Source organism: Wasmannia auropunctata, unplaced genomic scaffold (assembly GCF_000956235.1).
Source record: "Wasmannia auropunctata unplaced genomic scaffold, wasmannia.A_1.0 LD335047.1, whole genome shotgun sequence".
Taxonomy (NCBI): Eukaryota; Metazoa; Arthropoda; class Insecta; order Hymenoptera; family Formicidae; genus Wasmannia; species Wasmannia auropunctata.
The window spans coordinates 427,165-447,850 of NW_012027843.1; the positions used below are offsets into that span (position 1 = coordinate 427,165).

The following is a 20,686-nucleotide window of genomic DNA, read 5'->3' on the forward strand; positions in this document are numbered from 1 at the left end:
AAACCGGGGAACGCGAGGCACCGCGTGTGAATGCGTATTGATTATTTTGCTCTCGCTCCGTTCCGCGATCTCCCGTATCTTCTCCGGACCACCCCGGCTTCCATTCTTCTCTCTCTTTCTGCATCCCGTTCTCGCTCTCGGGAGTATCCTCGGTCTAACGCGAGAGTGGCGGCCACCTCCCGCCCCTCTTTTCTTCAAATTAGGCCCCTAATGTCCCGTCCCCAGCATCCACGGATTAAAATCGGGTTCTCTCTTTCATTGCAGCTCACCGGCCCTCGCGGGGGTCGTCGGTTTTGCTTAAATTAATGCCCGCGTCTCTCGTTCCGCTCTCTGCGGTTGATCGAATACGCGGCACTCGACGCAATCGCCGACGTACACGCGACGCTTTTCCTTCATGCTCGAACGCTCGCGTATAGAGGGTCGCGAGAAAACACCTCTGTTTCTGTTTCAAATTTCGGACGATTCGAATAATGATTAAAGTTTAGGATTAACTAATTAATCAACAAAAAGGTAATTGATTAGCAATAATCAACTTGGCTACCTGTCGTAGCGATAATTACAAATGTTGAGAAGGTAACGAAGGAATAACAACCTCGATTATTATCGTCGTTTTTACAAGGACATCTCCGACATTCTAACCCGAGGTTCTTTTCTCGTTGTTACGAATTTCGTAGCACGGTACAAGGACTGAAACAACGTGGGTACTCGCATAATTTCGGTCGTTGGTCACACTAGCGGCTAACACGGCGGAACAAATTGTCCTGTTCACATTTCGTAACGACGGAATTAAAGAAACGAAACAAAGGGAAATTGAAAATTCGTCAATTCAAGTATTTCGAATCTAGCTATATGTATCAGTTCGTTTTTTTATTTATTTATTCTCGCGTTTATTTCTCGTAGACCAAATTTCTTGCACAGATCGTCTCAATTCTCCCTTTTACCTTCTTCTCTCGCAAAGTATATCAAGGATTAAAAGAAACTGAGATTACGTATTAAATTTTCACCGATAGAGAAAGAGAGAAGTGGACTTTCGTGATGCGGAAAGGGCGAGAACCGTAGCGAACATAAAGGGAAAGTGAAAAAAAGGAAAGAATGATTATTCGAATCTTACGGCATATTTCCGCGAAAATAGAATTAATTGGGCGTTAATTGTAGGAGAGAAAGTTGACCGGATTGGATGAGTTTCTTAAAGGGTCAAATCAAAACGTAAGGTGTTAACCCACGGCACGAAGTCGATGAGACCTGATTGGCGTAATCCCGCCTCGCGGACCTGCCGAATTTCGCAAGCACAAATGACGAAAACAATAACGATGGGAAATCTTAATTAATGGTGCTGGCGTGACGATTGTTGACTCACTCGCGACACTTTTATTTTCGCTAGCGCTCCTCTGCCGTGCTTGACGTTTGGTCACACTTCGTAACTTCAGGGACGCAGCGCTAGTGCAGTATGATCCCAATAAATAGTGTGGTATTATTCTACATAATAATTATATGGTCTGCAATCGTTTATGGAACATTTTTGTGTGTGCAATAAGAATAAGAGTAGAAAATTATCAAATCGTCAAGTCACAGAATAAATATCCTATTATTATATTTAATTTTCACATTTCTATATAATCGCTGCATGTGTAACAAACTATATAATTATTATAATCTATTCGTGATTGTGAGCAGCTATCGTTATATTATTATACTTGTTTTTAGACAACTTACTTCAATGAATTTTAATGATCGCTTTACTATTATTAATATCACTATATTTATTGCCCATCGTTTCAGATAACTGTAGCTACTTGAAAAATTTACATTTACAAGTCGATCTAGAAGTTAAATATATTAAATAATTAAAAAGCGTATGCATATATTTGTACAAATAAAATTTGCTAAAGTATTAAGCGTTTGTAGAACATTTTTTGAGTAAAACCTTCTGTTACTTAAAAAAAGATACAAAAAATACAGGAAAAATATAGAGAGAGTAACTTCTGCTTTCCGACTTCCTGTATTTTTACAGATTTTACGGCAGGAAAGTTCTAGATTCGTCCCTGTGGGGTGAATACGCGACAGCATCCCATGCATGACTGCTATATAAATAGGTGAAACTTGAGAAATTAGAGAGCCACTTTTGTGTCGTCCTTAGCGTTAGAACGAACGCTCGTTCGAAACTTCTTGCAACGTCGGAACTACTTGTATAGTACTCGATACTCGATATCCGGAACGTTTCGCGCTCTCGAGCAGCAAGTGGAATACTCGTGACGATGACGCACGTTCTAATTCTCTCTGTCATCTTCGGCGCTTGTTGCGCGCTAGCGGAGAAAAGTGAATACACGACGACGACGACCGAAAATCCGAAGAGACTGTCCGATTCGCAAGATCGATTCCTGCTGAACGTCATTCACGGTAAAAACTCGTCGGAGATTGCTCTCGATAGCGCCGACGACGAAGAAACAAAGAAAACGGACAAGAAACCGAGAACCGTCTTACATCGCGACACGAGTCTTGAAAGAGATAAGTTTCAATACTTTCGATCTAATCTCGCAGTTTTTTCTTTCTTAAACGTTATAATTAAAAATCTAAAACGCGATAGAGAAATTAATGACTCGCTCGTTAATTAACAATTCAGATTATTCGGAATATTTTTATTTGCAAGTTCCAACTGCTGCGGCTCTAAATACGGTTCCAATGGATCGACACGACCGGATTATAATTACAAGATCTCTTTAGAGGCCGGACGGTATCCCTCCCAATATGGCGATCAGCGACACCACATTGACAGGTAGTGATAAATGCTACCTTTTGAAAGGCCGTATGAAAAAAAATTTTAGAGTGCAACGTTTCCGTTTAGATACGGATGGCAAACACAAGGTCGGCCCCCAGGTTCCATCGGAAGCGGCGGCAGGCCCGGTGGAGGAAGCGGAAGCGGAGTCTACGCAGGAAGCCAGCTGGGAGACAGGTAAATTTACCCAACTTCCCGCGACCATAAATTTTCCGCTAATCTCCATCGGACCGTCTGTATTAACTCGGTGAGGACTAGAAAGAGAGAGGAAGGGGAGAGAGACAGAGAGAGGTTTTCCTTTGCGGAATTAAAAGATTTAGTTTTTGTGCAAAAAAAGTTATGAAAGTTTAAAGAAATTTAAAAAAATTCGTGAGAAAAGGAGGATACGTGCTACTCCGACGTTAAACATTATAATTGCATTTTATATTATTAATTTTGTTGAAAACGAAAGGTATAATGGACCGCGTCCAGTGCACGCAAGTGAAACTTCTAATAGACCCAGCGCTTTGGGATACGGCTCGGGAAACGGTGGAGGATACGGTTATGGCGTTAGCGGTTATGGGAATTACGGAAGACCGAGTGGACATGGGGGTTCGATCGGCGGCTACGGGATTTCGGGAACATTGGCCGACGGTGACGAGTTCGGCCCCGGCGATCCGGGAACTTATCCGGATGCAAGCGTGCCGCAAGGAAATATTCACGCGCAAAAGGTGTATATATTCAGGGGAAATTGATATTTTTTACGCAGAAATGAAAATCGATTGGAGAAATGAATAAAGAATTATAATTATATTTATTCGTTAAGGCGATAGCGTTAAAGGCTCTAGCGGGTGTTGCGCTGATCGGAGCAGCAGCGGCGTTAGCTTCGAACCCGGTTCTTCTGCCAATCGGCATTGTGTCCGGTAGGAAGAAAAGATCGGAGACCTTCCCCGAGGAAGAGCAGACCGACTTCCAAATGGATTACATTTTGTACATGTTGAAGGAAAATTTAGCTAAGGTTCGTAACGGCAAGAAACTTTCTCCGCGTAGAAACGTTACTCTTGATGAACAAGATTTTTGATAATATCTCAGCAATATTTTTTTTAAGAATTTTTCATATTTTGAATTTATGAAAATTTATTTTAAAAAATATTAAGTTTTAAACTTCTTTAGATTCTGTAAATTTTCTTCGGAAATTATATTGTAGAACGAGAAATCTTAAAAAAGATATAAACTCTCATTTTTTAAAAGTGTTCCTATTCTGCATGTAAAAAAAATCTGAGAAGTTTTCTGAAAAATTATAAAATCATATAGAAATTGTGAAATTTGTACACAAATTCTCTGAAATATTACACTGAAATAATTTCAGCAAAAATTTCACCGAGTAATTAGCTATTTTCTTTTTTTTTTTTTTTAATGGGTATAGATACGAAAAGATGGCTCAAGCGACAGACTAATCGTCTCTCCAAGATGCGTCGCCAGATTGACTTGTGAAATCCAAAAGGACTATCTGTCCGATCTCGGAAAGGACGTCGAGGTCGTGACCACAAGTCGAAAATATCACCTTACCGATTTGTACGTAGACTTCTCAGTATCTAAATAATTCGAGATGCCAAACATCTAATTGACTAACTCGAATTCTTGCAGAATACGAGACAACGTGCTTAATACCAAAACGGTGAGCGCAAACGTGAAGGACCTGATCAAGTTGGCGGTCGGCGTGGCGTCGGGAAACGAGAGCTGCGACTTGTTTACCTGTAATTATATAAGGAAAGCTTGAATAAGACTTGTTGTAATCACACGATTATTATCACTCATCCGACTGTTTGACAAAGGAGGATGCATACACGCACGCAAAAAAAAAATAATGAAATAAAATCTCTTCGTACGATCGTAGTGTCGCAATTTAAGAACCTGAGAGAGAGAGAGAAAGAGAGAGAGCGCTTCATTCAAACTTCCCTCCAGACTTTACCGACCTGCACGCAAGGTGGTGGCGAGGTGGCGCTTCGATACGCGCCATCTGGCCTTCTGGCAACCTCCGCGAGTAATCGTACACGCACGTGTCGTGACGTTGCACGGGAAAAAAAACACAAGTTACAACTGACGTGTCCTAATAAGAGACAACGTGGCAACGCGACAGTGTTTAGAGTCCCCCCCCCGTCCTCGTGCCGTTCTCACTTCGCTTCCCCGCACATTTTCTCGTCTCGTCGCGATGTAAGGAGAAGAAAGGTGGAGGATCGGAATTTAACATTGCGAACTGTCATTTCCACATTTCGTTCTCCCCTTCGTTAATCTCGGTAACTCCGCGGGCGAAAGGTTATGGGATCCGCGATGATCGCGTCGTCAACGTCGGCCAGCGTGAGTGCCGATTAAAAAAAACGTTCGCCCGTTCGCCGCCGAACGAATTGTCATCGTCGTCGACGCGTCCCGACGTCGCGGCGCCCGTCCATTCGTCCGCGATATGCGGTGACGAGCGGAGAGCCTAACCTTAATACGGCGATAACCTTGAAAAAATCATCCAGCGGTCCCCCGCGAACGTGGCACGAGAGCGTGAACATTCGCTGGCTCGCTCGTCGTATGGATGTCAATATGAGGAGGAAACTGGAAAAGGAAGACCGCTCGGCGGAGGATGGCGCCGTCGACTCGAGCAGCGTCCAGGAGCCCTCTGATCTGCGCGGGGACGAGAAGAACATCGCGATCCTGTTCTTCCTCTACCTGCTGCAGGGTATCCCGTTGGGATTGTGCGGCTCGATCCCCATGCTCTTGCAGAACAGAAGGGTTTCCTATCGGCAACAGGTACGTGAAAGCTTTCCTCCACGACGCACGGTTATCCTGCGAATAAGAGTAAGTCAAGGACAATATGGGAGCGATAAAAGATAGGAAATATCATTTCCTCGGTATTTGTTGACGAGGTACACAACTCTATTTACGATGTGCAACATTTACATCAATATAGAGTGATATAGAGTGTAAGTCTGATCTAAGTCTGATCTAAGAACAGTTTTAAGATTTCCATTAAGCCAATGAAATGATTTAGCGTCTCGAGATGGTGATATTGAATATAAGACTATAAATATTGACTTTGTTTTATCAAATAGAATTGATTTATATTCGAATTATATTCGAAAATTATTAGATTGTTTTATAACAGTCATGAAGAGCTTAAACAGAAAGTAATGAAACTACTTTTACGTTGTTGACACAGGCAGAATTTAGTTTCGTACAATGGCCGTTCTCGTTGAAGCTCTTCTGGGCGCCCTTAGTAGATTCCATTTTTTTGCAACAATTTGGAAGGAGAAAAACTTGGTTGATTCCCACCCAGTACTTGATGGGTATGTTTATGCTCCTTCTGTCGAATTACGTGGATCCCTGGTTGGGTAAGGAGCATGAGAAGCCCAATATCGAAATGTTGACCGCATTGTTCTTCTTCTTGAACGTACTCGCCGCGACTCAGGACATCGTAGTAGATGGCTGGGCGCTTACAATGCTTAAGAGGTACTTTCCTGAAATATTCAAATCTTGTGTACGTGCGTCAGCGATATTTTCACGAGGCCTGCTTAATTATGATTTGTTTTGTTAAGGTGCAACGTTGGATATGCGTCTACCTGCAACAGCGTCGGCCAAACGGCGGGCTACTTCATTGGCTATGTCTTATTTATTTCGTTGGAGTCCGCTGAATTTTGTAATAGTTACTTAAGGTCTACTCCTTCTGATGAGGGCATATTAACTCTGCCTGGTAAGAAGAGCCTAGCAGTCAAAAAGATTATCATTACACGTTTTATATATATATATATATATATATATATATATATATATATAAATAACGTGTAATGTAAATATATATGTAAATATTTATATATATATATTTGGATTGTAATGAGCATATTTTATTATTTTTTAGGATTTTTATACTTCTGGGGCTGGACGTTTATTGTCACGACAACGTTTATTGCATTGTTCAAGCACGAAGATAAAGGCAGAATTTCCAGAGGCGAAGAATTAAATATGGATATTAAGCACGCATACAAACTGCTGTGGGACATAGTTAAATTACCGGCTATAAAGACCACGATTATATTTCTCTTAACTGCAAAGGTTAAATACTAATTTACAATTATAATTTGTAACACAAATTTCATTATATTTCACTTAATCGTTTTATTTCTGCAGATCGGATTTTCAGCCTGTGATGCTGTGACCAGCTTAAAGCTTATAGAAGCCGGTTTTCCCAAAGAGAAATTTGCTTTCATGGCCGTGCCCATGATACCGTTGCAAATAATTTTGCCACTAATAATCTCGAAATATACCGCTGGGCCCAGACCTATGGATGTTTACATGAAAGCTATGCCTTACAGGTAATTAATATGATTTATGAATGACAATGAAATTTATACAGATTTTAGTTTGGCTGACACTTTTAAATTTGTATGATGCAGGCTGGCTTTCGGCTTAATAGCGGCGCTTTTGGTGTGGTTTACACCGCTCGTTGTAATGAATGGACATGTTCCAGCCTATTATTTTGTGGTATTGATAGGCCTCTACTTTATACACCAGGTAAATATTATACAAAGTACAGATCTATTCAATCAATGTCCAATTTGGATTCAGTAATTATATCGAGGAGGACTATAATGTTCCTTTTTTTCTTCACTTTAGATTTCCGCGAGTAGTATGTTCGTGGCGTCAATGGCTTTCTTCGCGAAGGTAAGCGATCCGGCAGTTGGTGGTACTTACATGACTCTACTGAATACTTTGTGCAATCTTGGTGGAAATTGGCCTGCCACGGCCGCGCTCTGGTTTGTCGATCCATTAACATTTAGAAAATGCAGTACCGATTATGCAAATGACTGTAGCACAATTACGGAGAGAGAGGTTGGTTGCGACAACTTTTTTTTTTTAATTCTATTCTGCCGTATATTAAAGAGATCACCGACATAAAAATTGTCCATTGTCTTTTCAGCTCTGCGCTAATACCAACAATGGTACTTGTACTATGCAGCTCGACGGTTATTACATAGAGAGCATCCTCTGCCTAATCATAGGTTTCTCCTGGCTCAGGTGGGGTCGTAGAAAAATTAATATATTACAGGCGAAACCGATGTCCGCTTGGAAAATCATACTTACCCGTAACAACAGGTAACATATCAGCACAGTGTTATAAATCCGTTAACACTGGTACCTGTAAAACTGCTAGGAAATTCTCTTCGACGTGTCGTTACATATACGGTGTATCCATACTGTAGTTCCTCTGTAGGTCAGATCCAATTACTAGCGTAATTTATCATTTATCCGTAACAATTAGTCGTTACAGTTTACCCTGGTGCTATATATCGAGAACGTTCACATTGAGGTGTGTTAAATTAATAAGTCCAATTTGTTTAACAATCGCGTTGATGTAGATTCCCATAGGAACTATATGGACACACTTTATATTTACCCATATGTGGGGCATGTGTGCATGCGTTATTTTCCTGTACGTTTACCAAGTGTTCCAGTTTAGAGAGTGGGCGCGCGAGGTGAATCGATAACGATCCATTCGCCTCGGGAAGCAATATCTATTATAGATATATATATATAGTACAGGTCCCACACACGAAGAGAAAACCATAATGCGATATCATATAATTTCAAATAACATGAATAACATTCCGTGCATAATTGAAAGGATCTCCAACGGTTGTCATCCTGATTTCTTTAATTCGAGTTCTGATCGAAATATGATTTAGTGATACTTGAAGTATTTAAAAATTATATAGTATATATATCTATATATTTGACATTAGTTATTAATATGTTATTAAAATATTTATTATATATACATACAGGGTGTTTGGAAAGTGCCGGGATTCCTTAATATTTCGGAAACTAAGCGTTTTTGAAAAAAATATTTTAGACAAAAGTTGTAGGGCTTAAAAGAATCTATTTAATGATCTTATCCATTTGACCTTGAGTGACGTCACCAAAGTTAGGTAAAGGTTACATTAATTTTTTTAAATGAAACGCCCTATTTTTTATTCCACAATCTAATAGCTGGTGTCAAGAGCTTTCCAAAGCACTATAATAAAGTATTTTTTGGTTAAGTAAATCTCGAGTCCCTGAACAACATTCAAAAAATTTTAGCCATTATTCGGACACTTTGAAAAGTCAAACGGATAAAATCATTAAATACATTCTTTTAAGCCCTACAATTTTTGTCTAAAACATTTTTCTCAAAACACGTTTAGTTTCCGAAATATTAAGGGGTCCCGGCACTTTTCAAACACCCTGTATAAGGAAATATGTATGGTGATACGTACTTATTTTCCGTATATATATATGTTATATATGCGTATATACATATATATTTGTTATATATACATATTTATTTGTAACAATCAATGAGTCAAATGTTTTCCGAAATAATTACATCACAAGCGGAATATATTATTTTTTTACAAGATGTTATTAATGTGTGTCATTTAGATGAAATTTGTATGCGCGCAATTTGTAAACTCTGCAATTTGTTATCTCTCTGCGAGCAGCGTATTGTTTCAAAATAATAATATTTTGCACGGAATACTTACAGATATTTCATAGAAGTTTTGTAAAAACAGATGAAGAACATGTGTGTGACGAGCGTGTTCGCAGTTTCTACTGTAAATATATTTAAAAATATTTTACGCATAACGAACGCATGACAAAGCATTTAACGCAGGATGTTAATAAAAGTTTTTCATATAAAAGGTTGGAGCTGATGTATATATATGTTTTATTTGAACTCTCTTATACCCTCCTAACGGCAATATAGAGAAAATAAACGCAGTCACAGCCATGAAAATGAATTATCAGGTATGAATACGAGTTTAATCAGGTATATAGTCGTATCATTATATATAGATATATCTCTGTAGGTAGACGTCATTCGCGTGGATACTATAACGGTTAATGTGTTGCATAAGGACAATATCGTGCACTATTATAACGAGAATCAATTGTACGAACGTTGTTACATTTGTATCATCGTGAGGAATGTAGATTTTCGATCGCACGGATTACTTTACATCTACATGCAGGAGTTTGTCAAGTCAAGTTTCAGTAATTGAAGACAGAGATGAGGAGAATTATTCGCTAAGAAATTTTTTTATAAATAAACAATTGGACTTTCAATCGTTCATTTGATCAATGTTCGAGATCATTCCGTACAAGAAACGGTCCGAATGTGTTTTATATAATTGCAATAGTAATCATCAGTTGCGGAATATACATCGTCTGTCTGCTTTGAAGACTTTGCATTGCTCATCTATATTTATCATTTGTTTTTACATCAAAAGAATATAAACGACTCTTAATAAATAAATTCAACTTGCATACTGAACTATACGTTTAAGCATGCCCTTTGTCTTTTATAGCATCTTAACGATATCTCTATCGTTAACACATCGATATTACGTATATTGTTATATAGATACTTTCCACGTAACATCATGCAATTATACTTTACGCACAGTATGTGTGCGTACACAATGCACACAAATTATTAGATTAATAAAGGCAATTATAGATAATTATAGATAAGTAAATGATAATACATTATTTAAATAGCATCTATTACAGAATAAATCTTTCGCGAAACGTGTTACGCTCTAATTATTCTTTACGGCATTATTATTAATTCTGTTAATTAACTGACTAGTGAATCAAGAAAACAAGTAGTATACACATTTTTTAACGTGTAATATAAATAATTTTAATCTAAACATTGAGAAATTCATAAATTTCTTTTTTATTTTTAGATTAAATCGCGCAAATGTAAATTTATGCCAAATGAGAGTATAAACTGTTGCTTATTGAATTTGAATATAATTGGATAACGTGAGAAAACTTGATTATTCTTGTCATGACGGAAGAAATAATTTTTATCTATATCCTTAATCGATACTTACGCTAAAATAAAGCTACACGTAATGAGAGAAATGACGAGTTTTCATCGATGTTTGTGCGTAAAATATATAACAGATGTACTGAAAGATAAGTTACATTTCTCTCCAAGTTCGTTAAGCATTAACAACACGAAACGTAATGTTTCGTATTAAACACATTGCTTAATTTTGCGACTTTAATAGCAATAATCATTTAAAAAAGAAAGAACGATAATACTTCGTTGATTCGTTAAGAAGTAAGAATATGAGCTTAAAATTATAGTAGGGATCGCTATCATATGATTAGTCGAACAAGAGCTAAGTACCAAAAATAGTTTTTCTGTACCAGACAAAAACTTTCTCAAGGAAACTTTAAAATGCACGAGCTAAAAAGCTCCTCTGAGGTCAATATTTACAAAATATATGCTCCATAAACTTTGAATTTCAAGCAACATATAAAGTGGAGCCGCCGAAGTGGAAAAATGTGGCCGGTAAACGAAAAATACAGAACAGATTTTCGATATATAAAAGAATAACACATTGTGGCATTGTAACCGGATGCATTAATTGTGCGTTAATAAAGAGCTGTTGAATATTAAAGGTATACTCCGATGCACCAGCAGCCTACGTTATAACTCGCATTGCGTTACAGTCTTACGTGTAATGTTTCGTTGTCGACAGCTTAAATAGTTATTTCAGTTTAAAAAATTCAAGCTACTTCCGCGGCTCCACTGGCGAACTGGATAAGGGAAACAATTGATAAAAATATATATGACTTATTTCTAGTCAACATCCTCGCTCAGAATAGGTGATTTGTCATTTTTCGGACTGACTCGTAACGTAGATCCCCATTTCGTGCCTTTCTCGGCTTCTGAGGTAGCCATTAGAACGGAGTATGAGTTTGGAGTAGCGGCGGCCTCTTTACTATAATGGATGCCGTATAGAAAGTAGATCATCATTCCTGAAAAAGAGTCAAAGAGAAATTTAAAAAATTGAGATTCATTAAAATTTATAATATATCTTATATATATTATTTTTACATTTATATTATATGTCTAATTTTTGCATTTTTAATTCACGTCTTATTCATATGAATAATATAGGATTGTAATTGACATACCGCCTGTCATCCATACGAAAAACCGTAGCCACGTCATTTGCGACAGATGCATTATCAGACCGATGTTGAAGAGAATACTTAACGCTGGTATCAAGGGCACCAGCGGCACTCGGAATTTTCCATTGGGTGGATTTTGCTTGTGGGCACCAATTACGAAAAGACCTGCGAGCAAACAACAAACAAATAAAATTGAGATATCACACAATATTTCATCCATCTATGCCAGAACCGAAAAGAAAAATTGAAAGATGAGCTTACACGCGATAGATAGCGGGAAATAGCTTGCTATAAACAAGTAGTCGCTCTTCATGAACGGGACTGTCGTATCGAGTGATATCATCATAAAAGTGCTGAGGAAGGTGCAGGTTGCCGTGTAGATAAGTAGACACATGGTTATGACAAATCGAATATCGTAATCCCCCAGTAAGTCCTCCAGCCAGGCGTATCGCGGCTTGAATCTGCCGGATCCTTCGCACAGCAACTATATACAAACGTTTTATATTAATAATCTGTTATCTAGAAGAGTTCTAAGAGTTGTCTGTGCGTATAATGTTATATTAGGGCGGGGTTTGTAGACGCTGACTTTGTAAAAATTTATATTTCCTAGAAACCAAATATTTTAAAGTTATATCATGCAAAATTAAGACGCCATAATTTTGAATAAAAGCACACTCGCGGCGCACTCACTTCGGATTTGACGGACGCGATGCTGCTGGAGTCCGCTTCCTCCGTGGGTGGCGAGGAGCAACCGCTGCTCGGCGTACCGGCGACGCTCGCTTGATGCTCGGACGGCTGATGCTCGGGCAGATACCGCAGCAGGATAACGCTAATCGCCACGATGGTGTACGCGAGCAGAGTCCCCATCGACATAAACTCCACCAGATGGTGGAGATCGAATAGTAGAGCGATTAAGGCACTGAACAGTCCACTTATGATCAGATTGCACACCGGCACTTGCGTGCGCTCGTTGATACGACCGAGGAAGCCGAATAACAGACCGTCGTTCGCCATGGAGTACATCGTCCTCGGGAGGGAGAACAGGGATCCGAAGAGAGTCGTCGTCATTCCGCAAAGGGCGCCCACGCTGCCAAAGCCAGTTTTCAATTGCACAGTGTGCATCTCAAGAAATTATGTTAAATCACGGAAATTAAAATTAAAATGAAATTGCCCACCTTATCACATATTTAGCCCACGGGATACCCCTGGACGAGAAGGCTTCCGGAAGAGCAGCGGTAGGGCTAATCTCCCAATACGGCACGACCAGGGTCAGGGCGCCGCTGACCAGCATGTATCCAACGGTCACTATCGCCATCGAGAGTATCGTCGCCAGCGGAATGCTCCGTCCCGGATCGCGAGCCTCCTCTCCGGAAGTCGCGATCGAATCGAAGCCGACGTAGGCGTAGAAACATGTTGCTGCACCTGAATAACGCGTCAAAAATTTAATATCTTCGTTTCAACCGGTGAGTACGCGTGTGCACAGAGTAATACTATATATAAACCATTTATCTTGTAGGTATAATTTCTAGTACAATATCATATAATTATCGGATTAAGCGTTTATCTCGCGTATGCTCCATGCGAAATCGCGAGATTAGCGAAATCACGAGTCTATCTATATTTTACGGCGCGTTTGTTTAGCCAGTCTATACTCGAGATAACTTACCAGCCATTACGCCGGCGAAACCATATGGCAGAAGACCACCGTTCTGACTGCTCCAGTTCGTAATGTCCGCGTAATAAATACCCAAAATGACGACCAGTCCCATCACCGCGAGGTTGATAATAGTCAGCAACGAGTTCACCGTCGCCGAGGTCTTCACACCTACTCCCAAAAGTAACGCGTAAGCCAGGCATAATCCGCTAGCCAGAAAATCCGGGACGGCGCCCAGCGGCTCTCCCATGGTCCATCCACCCATCATGTCGCGAGTATAATTGCCAATCGCACCGCCGACCAACGAATCCACATATCCGCTCCAAGCCCTCGCCACTGATGCTGCACCTAATTAGCACGATAAAAAGATCGCATTAATTAATCTGATTTTATTTTCGTCCTTGCCGCTAATTATACTGACGTTTGATTTGATATTTGACTATCCTGGGATGAAAAAAAATTCTTTTATTTCAATAATTAGAGAAACTCTTTTATTTCATATTTTTAAGAATTTTTCATATTAGAAATTTATAAATATTTCTATAAAAAAATATCTTAAATTTCTTCAGATTTTATAAGTTTTCTTTGGAAATTATAAAATGAAAAATTTTAGAATATTTCAGAATAAATATGATAGGTATACGTATAGAAATTCTGAAAAATTATATGAAGAATACCAGAAGAAAGTTTACTTAGAAAATTTTCAGAGGACGATTAATTTGATCTTCTTGCTCATTTTTATTAACTTCCTATCGATAAATGTTTCCGATTCTCTACAAGAAACAGGCTCGAGTACCGATCATGTGCTCCAAGATGAGGTTCCATCCTACGATGAAGGCCCAACATTCGCCGACGCAGACATAAGTGTAGACGTACGCGCTGCCCGCCTTCGGCACTCGGGCGGCCAGTTCGGCGTAGCAAAGCGCAGCCAGAACGGAAGCGAAACCAGCCACGAGGAAGCTAAAGATCACCCCGGGTCCAGCGATGTCGCGGGCGACCGTTCCCGTCAGCACGTAAACTCCAGCGCCGACCATATGACCCACGCCTGGAAATCCCGATTCGTTATACACGTGCACACCAGAGGTGCGGGGAACTGTGGTAATTAACATTTATTAACTTTCGAGCGAGTTACGTTATATAAATCTCGCCCCAAGCGTAATTCCCTTGTGAAGCTTAGCTTCATTATTATTTTTATTAATAGTCCGTACCGTTGTCTAACGCGACATATCTCACTCAAGGCTATTATTCCGGACTGTTACGCTTATCATCACCGCGATAATGCGCGCGTATAATGGCAAGCATGCATATCGCTCGCATACATCACGTATAAAGGCAGTTACACGTCAAAGTAAGACGCATCACATTTGTGAATATATTTTTCTCTCTCTTTTTTTTTGTTGTAATCCGTCACAAAGTTGATTCGTGCTATGAAAATATATATTCACCGAGCAACGTGATGTCGAAGGTGGAGAGACACCTCTTCAACGGGGTCTCGAGCAAGTCGCCCTCCAGCTTCTTCCGGCGGCACATCTTGTTGTACAAGCCGGACATAACGTGGTCCAGGATCATCTTGCGAACCGACGGCATGATAACGGATCCTGAAACAGATTTCAGTCCCCGGCTTACCGATGACACCCTGCTTGGTCGAAGAGAAAAAAAAAAGAGATCGTTCGATTGCGCTTTTTAAATAAAAAAAAAAACATTAGTCGAATGTACTTTGATTGTAGCGAGAGAACCGCGAAAGAGAGTTCGGTGAGATGCCTGGCGAATGTCCGTTAGGTAAAAATAAATAAAAATCGATAATATAAAAACCGTCATTTGGTGTTTCGGCACAATATGTCACGGCGATGACAGGTATAGGCAGCGTCGAACGTCGCGCACACATACGCACTTTCGCGGCGGGCGATCGATAAAAAAAAAAAGCGATCCCGGGGTGTCCTGAGGGGACGTCGAGATGCGGCGGTAATGTATTCGCGGCTTGGCGAAGAGTACTTACGTTGTAATTACACGGACATCCGACGACGAGACCGTCGACTACGTGCCGCTGCGGACCGTGCAACCGCGATAGACGACGCCGAGGGGGTCGTATGGCTCGCGATATAAAGGGATAAGGGATGTAATGCTCTTGTGCGAATGCCATGCGCAACGGACGGCCAATCGCGAGCCGGTCCCAGATGTTAAAAAGCAATAGCGCTGGGAGCATTAATAATACAGCTAAAGAACGGGAGATGATTAAATAATAGACGGGAATATTAAAATAATAATATCGCTTTTATAAATTTAATTTCCATGATTTTTGCTGACGCGATTTCAAAATTTATTCTAGATATATTTATTTTCAAATATTTCCTAATTCCCTATTTCTACGTCTTTTATTAAGTCTTGATTTGAATTTACGAGAAATTACACTTTGAAAATCGATAAAGTATTATATAAATATTATATATCGATCGGTAAAATGTAATCAGCAAAGAAAATAATATTAGGTGATATTAATTGAAATTCCAAGAATATTTAACATTTTTTTAAGTCTGGAAGTTTAAACCTTGAAGAATTAAACCCCCGATAATCTCAACAATTTAAAAAAAAATATACCTAACTGACTAAAGAGATGGCACTAATAAAAAATTTCAAGGATCGCGATTTAAAAAATTTCTAGAATTTTAAATTAAATTGGAATTGCAAAAATTTAAAGCTTCATCGGTAAAACATCGGAAGAATGTATAATTGAATAAAAAAAAAATCAATATTTGCCGAGCATTTAAATTTCAAAAGTTACGTTTATTACAATATAAATTCTCTTCATTATCTGTATCTATCAATGCGAATAAAACCGCAGATCATTATAAAATATATTAAATCAGCTGATGATCTAAATCGCGGAAATCGCGAAAAAGAGAATTTAAGTAAATAATAATAAATAAAGCTGTTGAAACTACAATGCTTGGTTGAATTTTTGTTATCTCATAAAATTAATATATATTCTTTTGGTATGTGCTTCATCAAGAATATATATTAATTTTATGAGATAACAAAAATTCAACCAAGCATTGTAGTTTCAACAGCTTTATTTATTATTATTTACTTAAATTCTCTTTCATTATCGATACTGCGATATGAACACAAAATTATAACAAGTCCACAAAATGAATATTTTAGATGCAGCGCGCACGCCCGGTGCACCGCGCGCCCACATATATTCCCTCCGAATACTCCGATATCGACGCTTGACATTGCATCTTTAACGCTTGTTTACCATCCCGCGATCGTAAGTTTCGTGCGAATGTGAATAGATTCATTTTAAAAATCGTGATACGATACGATCCTGAGGATCGACATTCCACTGTGGTCGTTGGAAAGACCGATTAGTTTCTCCCAGTTTCTCCATCCCTTCTCCCCGGTGGGCTCCTCGGTGCCGATACTGCCGATAAAAGCGACCGATATCAGTGACTCGCGTGCGGGCAACGTGTGTCGATCGATTTTTGATCAAATGCCAAATGTGACGATCTGAGCTCCCTTTCATCGCAACGTTCGAACGGCACGTTCCAACGTTGGTTCCTGGGAGGCGATTCCGCGGAGGATAAGGTTAGGACCTCAGGTTGACGCCGTTGCGACGTAATAAACGCTCGTCGGAGAAAGTGGAGTAGATCCGCATCGTCGCATTTCCCGCAAGATGGGCACGAGGATTTGCGCCGAGATCTGAATTCGCTTTCGTTCGAATCGTTATTAGAGCAAATCGCATCTAGTCACGCACGAATCTCAAGGCGTGTGTTTTTGATGTCAACGTAACATTCGTGGACGATGGACGGAGAGGATTCTGTAGACGTGGACGTGGACGCGGACGTGGACGCGGACGTGGACGCGGACACAGACGCGGACGTCGATGTCGACATCGTGGACGTGGACCCGCGGGAGCTGCAGGAGACCCTCCAGACGTACAGGAAGCTCGCCGACGATGTTGCGAATCACGACACGATTCTGAAGGTGAAAGCTCCGATTCATGATAATGAATGAATAAGCGAGATCCCAGATAGTCAAATCTGTTGAAAATCTTGCAAAGTGTGTTGTAAATTTTGCCAGCCGATCACCAGTCGAAATAGAATCAATTAGCAGAATACTACAAATTAATTACAGAAACTGAACAGAATCAGCTTACGTCAATAAGCTCAACAGCTTGCAGAATTTATTATGTCAATTTGCTAGAATCATTTGCTTGAATCAGCTGGCAAAAGCAGACTGCCAGCGTACCGTTAAGCTTTTGTTCACTGGGTCATTTTATCGTCAGCTGATCGCTTGATTTTTTTGTTGCAGGACAAGACAGTCTTGTCGTACGTAGCGTATGTCTTAGAAGTACCTGATTTAGATGTGGTTACCTTAGCTCTGGACATTCTGGAGATATTCGTTAAAAATGTAGACAATTATATACACATAACGTCCACTTTCGGCGTACGTGAATCTCTGGAGGCGATTATCAACAAGTACAGCTTGAACGAGCCAAAGATAGCCGGCCGAGCGCAGCACATCAAGGATGACATAGAGCGTATGAAACCGCCTATATATAACTTACGCAGCCGTTGCAGGCGGGTTATAGAGCCCAAAAAGTTGAAGACACATGTAATAGTTTTACACGTTCAAGGTTTATTGCCAGTGAGTACTAATTGTCTATTTCAGTTTATCAATATCACGTGTGGGGAAAGTAATTATATAGAAACAGCTGTACATTATAAGAGTAATAAAACAATCGGAATAATTAGGAGACTCGCGCCGTGTTGGAAGGGATACTGATAAGAATTGAAGGCCTCATCTCGCTTGTTGTCGATGTGGAGCATCAGCGTGTAACTATGCGCACCTTGAATTATGTCAAAGCGAAACAGATTGCGGAAGCGATTGACAAAAATACAGATCTCATGGAAGCGAGATTGGTTACGAGAAACAAATTTAATCAAGAGTTTCTCGTGAAATTGGTAAGGATTGTTATTGTTGCGATTTATATGACTCTGTTTTTATTACGACTGGAGCGTGTATTTTACACTTTAGTATTATTGTCGTTTACAACGTTGAACACGATATTTGATATTGAATATGTGAATATCTCCTTTAGATACAGGAAGGCGACACTGATAGCGAAGGATTGCCTGAATATTTGCCCGAAGAAGAGGAAGAAGACGATAGAGAGGGAGTTGTCTCATTATTTACCGGTTTAAAACAAAGCGCTTCATCGCTATACAAATCTACCACCGAGTTTCTAAGTAATTCATTCTACTGGTAGAATTTCTAACGGAGAACAACTCTTGTTGTAACTATAATTTTATTTATTTAAAATTAAATAATTGTTCGTCTGTCTCTTTAGAGGCAGGGCTGAAAACAATTTGTGTGTATAGATAGAATACATTACCTCAATAGATATATATATATAGATAATATATATATATATATATATATATATATATATATCAAAGAGAGACTTATAAAGTAATTTTTTTTTTAAGTAGTAATCATGATCAGTTAACTCTAATTATTTAAGAATCTCATACTCCTATGAGTATATTCATAATTGACATTGATTAAACAAAGTTCATTGGTTCTTACGATTTAGAATGACTATTTTTGTACTCTGCCTCAATAGAAAATCAACATGTACAAACAAATTTCTAAGTTTTAACGTTTATAGTTGTAAAAAGAAGAGAAGTACGTATATTTTACATGTATACAAAATTAACTTTCTTATTTTTCGTATTTTAATGTCATGCATGTTTTGTCTTACGAATTATGTAAATCTTATTATTATTACGATCTCAGAAACTTCTAATCGGATTTTAATATGCTAATATGTAAATAAGTAAATTCCAGTGTGTACGACATGCGCACTAAAGCTCTAATTACCAAATGTTATTCGTATAAATGAGATTTCATTATAAAAGCTTTTAAAAATGTCGGATTAGATGTAGATATTAAATATATGTGATATAACATTCATCAAGCCATACAGCTTTTGCAATCAAGTAAGAGTATAAAATGAACGAATTCTAACATTTAATTTTTTTAATTTTTCGATGTGTCTAAGTTTATTTGGATGACGTATTGGATAGCTCTTTGTAAAATTAATAACTAACTCTAAGTAATCGTCGGAATATACATAGCTATATCAATACCACGATCGAATTTAATGGCTGCTTTTAAGCAATCGTATAGAATAATTGAAGAAATCATTCGGAAACGCTATTTAAGATATCGTGTGTAATCTAAAATAACGTTTAATCTCTTTTGAATCTCGTCATGTTGTCGCTGTTCACAAAATCTATATATATACATATATATATATGCCACGCAATATATAATGTTTGGATTTGTACAAAGAATGAAATATAAAATGTTGTGTAAATCAACTTTATTTTATAACACAAATTTTGTGTACTGCTTCTATTATTATATAATAATAGAACTAGTCAGTTTTTTAGCTGCCACTGCACAAAAAGGAACAATTTATGCAACTACTCGCATAAGTATGATGGATACAATACGTATGATTACTACAAAGTACATCTCTCTCTACTTATAATATGCCTCGTAAATTATTTCGTTTCCGATGAGCACATCAAAATCATTATTCTACCTTATCTTTTACGCTTATTGACTAAATTCCCGTTGTATTGTCTATATTTACAGATACAGATGTATTATAATTGTCATTAAGGCAATTTGAGTTTCAAAGCAGGTACAATAGATGGATGCAAAACATCATTTCTTTTCCTGTAATCGAGTAAACGAAATAGCTCGTAGACACATGCGTGTGGAACAGAGAGATAGAAACTTACTAATAATTATTTAGTACCCGGTAGTTCGCGGAATGAGTATGAGGTTTTTTCGCGTGTGCAGTCCAGTGCTATTGTTGAGCTTCGTTTTGAAACTCGCGTAACCTGCACCACTGTTTGACTATTTCGCGCAATACAACTCTCATCACTTCTTAAACTATACATTAAATGCTTAGGCTGAAATCAATAAGTACATAGTTACTATAGACTTATACGCTCTCTTGACTCTTGTTGGCTGTGAAGTAAAAAAAAAAAGAGAGAGAAAGAGAATTAAGGTTCTTACGTATGAGCATATGTCTTGGAAAATATATACGATAGTACAATGTATCCCTCCTGTTGTAAATATAGTAGCTTCCGAGGAAGGGAGTCTCGCATATTTTTTTGTATATATTTTTCCTCTTACTTTTCGATTTTTGCCTAACATCTTCGTATCCATAATATATTGCAAATATA

General features: G+C 38.7%; 4 protein-coding genes across 6 annotated transcripts; 3 read left to right on the plus strand and 1 right to left on the minus strand.

The window, feature by feature from the left end:
• Positions 1-2,255: 2,255 nt before the first annotated feature.
• On the plus strand, positions 2,256-4,640 carry LOC105457816. Its single transcript, XM_011702699.1, has 7 exons — positions 2,256-2,509; positions 2,621-2,773; positions 2,843-2,950; positions 3,225-3,483; positions 3,579-3,770; positions 4,179-4,327; positions 4,400-4,640. The coding sequence occupies exons 1-7, from the start codon at positions 2,256-2,258 to the stop codon at positions 4,530-4,532; spliced, it is 1,248 nt and encodes a 415-aa protein (XP_011701001.1). The 3' UTR covers positions 4,533-4,640.
• Positions 4,641-4,779: 139 nt separating this feature from the next.
• On the plus strand, positions 4,780-9,481 carry LOC105457785 (acetyl-coenzyme A transporter 1). The gene is made up of 9 exons (XM_011702643.1): positions 4,780-5,548; positions 5,958-6,247; positions 6,334-6,488; positions 6,654-6,847; positions 6,923-7,107; positions 7,189-7,306; positions 7,409-7,624; positions 7,713-7,888; positions 9,318-9,481. The coding sequence occupies exons 1-9, from the start codon at positions 5,330-5,332 to the stop codon at positions 9,337-9,339; spliced, it is 1,575 nt and encodes a 524-aa protein (XP_011700945.1). The 5' UTR covers positions 4,780-5,329; the 3' UTR covers positions 9,340-9,481.
• Positions 9,482-9,573: 92 nt separating this feature from the next.
• LOC105457786 (cationic amino acid transporter 4) lies at positions 9,574-15,570 on the minus strand. 3 transcript variants are annotated; one of them, XM_011702645.1, is made up of 10 exons: positions 15,418-15,570; positions 14,867-15,019; positions 14,218-14,466; positions 13,434-13,769; positions 12,943-13,189; positions 12,458-12,854; positions 12,029-12,251; positions 11,771-11,932; positions 11,395-11,611; positions 9,574-11,115 (listed from the first exon to the last, which is right to left on the minus strand). In XM_011702645.1, exons 2-9 carry the CDS (start codon positions 15,006-15,008, stop codon positions 11,433-11,435), a joined length of 1,935 nt encoding a protein of 644 aa, XP_011700947.1. In that variant the 5' UTR covers positions 15,009-15,019; positions 15,418-15,570; the 3' UTR covers positions 9,574-11,115; positions 11,395-11,432. The 3 variants fall into 3 exon arrangements, with proteins under 3 accessions (XP_011700947.1, XP_011700946.1, XP_011700948.1); XM_011702644.1 differs by having other exon boundaries at positions 9,574-11,611; XM_011702646.1 differs by lacking the exon at positions 15,418-15,570 and adding an exon at positions 15,234-15,275 and having other exon boundaries at positions 9,574-11,611.
• Positions 15,571-16,683: 1,113 nt separating this feature from the next.
• On the plus strand, positions 16,684-18,852 carry LOC105457787 (armadillo repeat-containing protein 1-like). The gene is made up of 4 exons (XM_011702647.1): positions 16,684-17,405; positions 17,733-18,068; positions 18,176-18,385; positions 18,523-18,852. Exons 1-4 carry the CDS (start codon positions 17,223-17,225, stop codon positions 18,688-18,690), a joined length of 897 nt encoding a protein of 298 aa, XP_011700949.1. The 5' UTR covers positions 16,684-17,222; the 3' UTR covers positions 18,691-18,852.
• The last annotated feature ends 1,834 nt before the right edge of the window (positions 18,853-20,686 follow it).